General features: G+C 41.1%; 1 protein-coding gene across 1 annotated transcript in view; it reads left to right on the top strand.

The window, feature by feature from the left end:
• The window catches only part of LOC104956643 (uncharacterized), a 19,034-nt gene extending 14,597 nt beyond the window's left edge, over positions 1-4,437 (top strand). Inside the window, exon 3 of the mRNA XM_010784199.1 lies at positions 3,070-4,437. Within this exon, the coding sequence (XP_010782501.1) occupies positions 3,070-4,437 (1,368 nt within the window). The remainder of the gene's footprint in view (positions 1-3,069) is intronic.
• The last annotated feature ends 151 nt before the right edge of the window (positions 4,438-4,588 follow it).

Below are 4,588 nucleotides of genomic sequence, written 5' to 3'. Positions count from 1 at the left end.
GGGGGGGGGGGGGTTACTTCCCTTTAAGCTTAGATCAATGCAAATATATTGTCATGTTTTAACCAAAGGAGGACAACCAAAATTCTTCATGAAAAGAAAGAAAAATAGATCTAAAGACAAATGTGGTCCTGTATTGATACCTGGACTGAACTAAAACTCACTTGAACAAATATTAATAGAAAATAGAATGATGGCATAACCTCACCTCCACATTTCTCTCAATAGTTTTTTGTTATTGTCTTTAAAAAAATAGGTTAGTTTTAATATTAGCTCAAAATTGCTAGCAGTCGCTCTCAAGTTATAATCCAATACACAGGATGCCGTACTGATATTCACAACTATTGTCCTACAATATTCTTGCATGCCTTGTGGTTTTTCAGTAAAGTTAATAGATTCTGAAAAATGTGATTCATTAATAAAACATATAGATGCAGTATATAACCTATACAACACACTAGATAATGGAAACCCCAAAAAGCAGAGAACAGCTTCCCTCTTACTTATTGGGGAGGTTCACTTCAAACACAAACACAAGTGTGTTGTGTCAATTAAAAACCTTGATTGTAAATTTGGCATGAAACAGCTCAACTTGTTGAAGACTGGACTCAAACCCTTCATTTCCATAACTTCTAGGTTAATTGGTCTTTAAAAGACAAACCTTTAGTTTGTTGTTGCAAACTTAAGAGTTGAACATTCGTTCTTTGGAAAAATTCCACCATCTGTAACAACCCAGCTGGACTTCAACTGCTTCCCAAGTGACAATATTACAATATAAGACAAGACATTTAAAAAAAAAAAAGCAAACTATACTGTCTACATATAGAAATAGGAACAGCTGTGATTTGTCATAATTGTGGATAATTTGTTTCAATCATATCCATATTACCAGATGGAGGATTTGACATTAAAATAAATACAACTTAAAATATAGTATTTATTAAGGCATCATGTACTTTTGACCCTAAATACGTCACCACTGCAGTCTTTGACATGTCAGTCATGACTATGCTATATTCAGTTCTGCTTTGTGTGGTTGCGACCTCACCATTCACCATCCATCCATCTTCTACCGCTTCACACCATTTACATATTCTTCATACTTTCCTTCCAGAGATTGACGAAAATTATACCCACAATGGGAAATAGAAAAAGATGAATAGTTTAGACACTTCTTTTAAGATTTGTACCATGAACCATTGAGCTGAAGGACTCCTCTTGGCCCTAAAACCCTAAAGACAGGATTTTTATATATATTTATTTTTAATTTACTGTGTTTATGTCTATTGGAATAGACTCGTTTGCACATGAGTTCAAACTTCAGTCTGAAAGCAAACAAACACCCGTAAATCATTAATCTGGTTAGTAATCCCAGAGTTACTGCTACTGACAGAATGCAGATATATACTACATTTATGTTGAATTATGTAGGCCACTCACCCCCATTAAGCAACACCAAATATGTACCAAGTGGTCATTTGGGTCATGTCTTCACAAGACATATCAGAGGTCAGTTCTGGTGTCTTGGCCAATAAATCCATGCCCTCTGATCGCACAGCAGTGTGCAATATTATTCTTACATTTCGAAAAAAAGGGAAAAGATCTAAAACCCAGGCAAGCGTACCAAAATAAAACAAAACACAACAAGCAAAGAAAGACTCAAACTCTGGTTCTCCCTGTTCTCTGGGTCTTTTTCTACAACAAAAGCTCTAAAGGCCAAGCTGACATGGTCTCACCCCAACGGCCTTTCAGCTTATTTCCTCTTTTGAATGCGTCACAAAAACTGTGCTCGGGCCCAGCTGGAATCACTGTGGGGAGTGGAAGGCTTTGTAAAACAAACATGATGGAGTAAAATATTTGATCTGCTTGCTTTGCCCAAAGGTCAAGGTTATGGTAGCCTGCAGATGACCTCCTGGGTCATGGATCAAACCAGAGTCATCCATGGATGGTTTCTGTCAATGCTCTTTGAATCGCTGCTCAAATGTGGCATTGTGTTCGTACTTTAAAAAGACCAAATCATTCATATGGTCCTGTAAACCATCAGAGGATTAGTTTTATTTCATTTTAAGCAGTTTGATATCAAATTCTTTGTCACTTTCAGCTTCTGATTCATATAATTTGTCCCTTTGGCTCTTTTCTGGGCGTCAAGTGTAAATGTTTTTGTTTGGAGAAAAAAGTAGGTATTAGCAACTGTTAGTTATGTTAGTGTAAATTAGATTAAGTACCTTTTATATTGTATCAAGCTGTTTTAATGTTTATCTTGTAACGTCTTAGTTGGGGGTTTTACCACAGTTTGCAACACATGGCCTCTTTCCTGTTAACGGCCAGCTGTGTGCGTTGAGCAAACCAACTACAGATATGAATGTCGGTACTCAGGCATCTTAAATCAATACTTAAGTGTTTAACGCTGAACTATCAGAAGAAGTTTGTGGCTTGTAGTCCAATCTCTCTGAGTTTATAGATTAGCTGACATATGGAATGACACGTCAAATGATTTTGTCTGAGTTTTCTTTGTCTTTGCTTGAGAAACTAACAAAACAACATTTACACTCTGCCTATTTTAATCCATAGGAACTTTACAAAGTTATTTGCCGTATTCAACCTGTCAAAGACATTATGTACTTAAGAATGAATTGAGTTGCAGAAAAAGCTCAGATGGAAGGACCTTCATTAACTGTAGACAACATTTCTTAAGAATCCTTTCTTCTCACCCCAGATCACTATTCTTTAGATTATAAACCATTCAAATCTGTTCAAGAATTGTAATTGGTTTTACAGCTGCTCCGTCAGGATTTAAAGGACTAATTCCTAATTTTTGGGAATCACACAAGAGATGAGAAGATCGATGCTACTCTGTGTGTTAAATATGAAGCAAATGCTTGGAGGTGATTAGTTTAGCATTAGCATAACGTTTAGAAAGAGTAAAAACAGTTAGCCCAGCTCTGTTCAAAATCTGCCTGCCAGCACCATTTCAAAGCTCTTTGTTTGACCTGTGCACAAACAGAACTGTAAAAACTGACATTTTGAGGTCTTAAGGAGACTTGTATGCTGTAACAATTTCTTTGCTAACAGCTGCAGGGAGCTGTTACTACCCAGAGGCTTGTGGTTGCTGTGAGGTTGAGGTACCTGCCCCTCTCTGGACCCGCACTTTCAATCGTCTCAATCAACATCGAAGGTTTCTCCGGATGCAAGGCAGAGATATTGGCAACGATGGCCAATCGTTTTGACGTACTCTGCATGCAGGAAACCCACATCGGCCCTTCACAACACCGACCTACCATCCCTGGAATGAAACTGGTCGCTGAGACCCGACACAGACAGTATGGATCAGCTGTTTTCAGCAGACCAAACCTCAAGATTGAGGAAGTCTGGACCCACACTACAGAAGGAAACATGGAAACCAACACAGTTGCCCTCCCAAATGTCTCTGTCACATCAGTCTACAAACCACCCGCAACCCCTTTTCTGTACACAGAACTACCAGAAAGATGCAAGAGGAGGTTCCATATCAGCATCGGCGACTTCAATGCCCACAGTACATCATGGGGCTATGAGAACAACAACCAAGATGGAGATGAAGTTGAGACCTGGCTTGAATCCAAGCACCTGACCCTAATCCATAATGCTAAACTACCCAAATCCTTCCACAGCGCCAGATGGAAACGAGGATACAACCCAGACTTTGCCTGTGTAAGCAGTGACATCGTATCCAGAACTGAGAAGGACGTCCTGGACCCTATCCCCCATACCCAGCACCGGCCAATTGCCATTACCGTTAGATCCGCTCTCCAAGCAACCACCGTCCCATTCCGCAGGAGGTTCAACCTACGGAAAGCCGACTGGTTGTCATTCCAACAGGAGATAGAGCATTCCATATCTAACATACACTCACTTCCCAATAACTACTCCAACTTCACAGACTTGGTAAAAAGGTCAGCTAGGCGCCACATACCCAGGGGATGCCAGACACAGTATATTCCTGGGCTATCAGAAACATCCAGCGACCTGCTGAAAGCCTACTATGAGGAATATAATAAGGACCCTTTCTCCTCTACCACCATGGAACTTGGAGAGACCCTGATCAGTGAAGTTGGGGAAGAACGAAGGAAAGTCTGGAAGGAAATGATAGAGAACACCAATATGACAAATAACAGCAGGAAGGCCTGGGCTACAATCCGCCGTCTTGGCGAAGACCACACCACACCACCGATAATCACAAAGGTCACAGCTAACCCGGTTGCATCACAGCGGGTGGCCAACCGCCATAACCAACTCCGCCGCCAACCCACAGGAGAACACAATCGCACAGTGGTATCAGACCAACCACAACCAGCCAGCCCTCTCACCAAACCCTTCGACATAGAAGATCGCACATGCACTACGTCTCCCCCTTTACCCCCATCGAGAAACCCTACTACCCAGAACGGCCTGAGACAGTAACGTGGTGAAACGGAAAGAGGCGTCCTCCCTACAAAAAACAGGTAGTACACAAGTCTAGGGTCCTCGGTCAGAAACGCAATCCAGGTCCACGACTAGAAAGCGGTCATACAGGAGTAGGACGACGAAAAGGGCCAAGTCGAATGGGTAAACG

The sequence above is a fragment of the Notothenia coriiceps genome, unplaced genomic scaffold, assembly GCF_000735185.1.
Source record: "Notothenia coriiceps isolate Sejong01 unplaced genomic scaffold, NC01 NC01_scaffold00000282, whole genome shotgun sequence".
In the NCBI taxonomy this organism is placed as follows: Eukaryota; Metazoa; Chordata; class Actinopteri; order Perciformes; family Nototheniidae; genus Notothenia; species Notothenia coriiceps.
The sequence above is the reverse complement of the archived record's forward strand: the minus strand, read 5'-3'. Positions and strand labels throughout refer to the sequence as shown.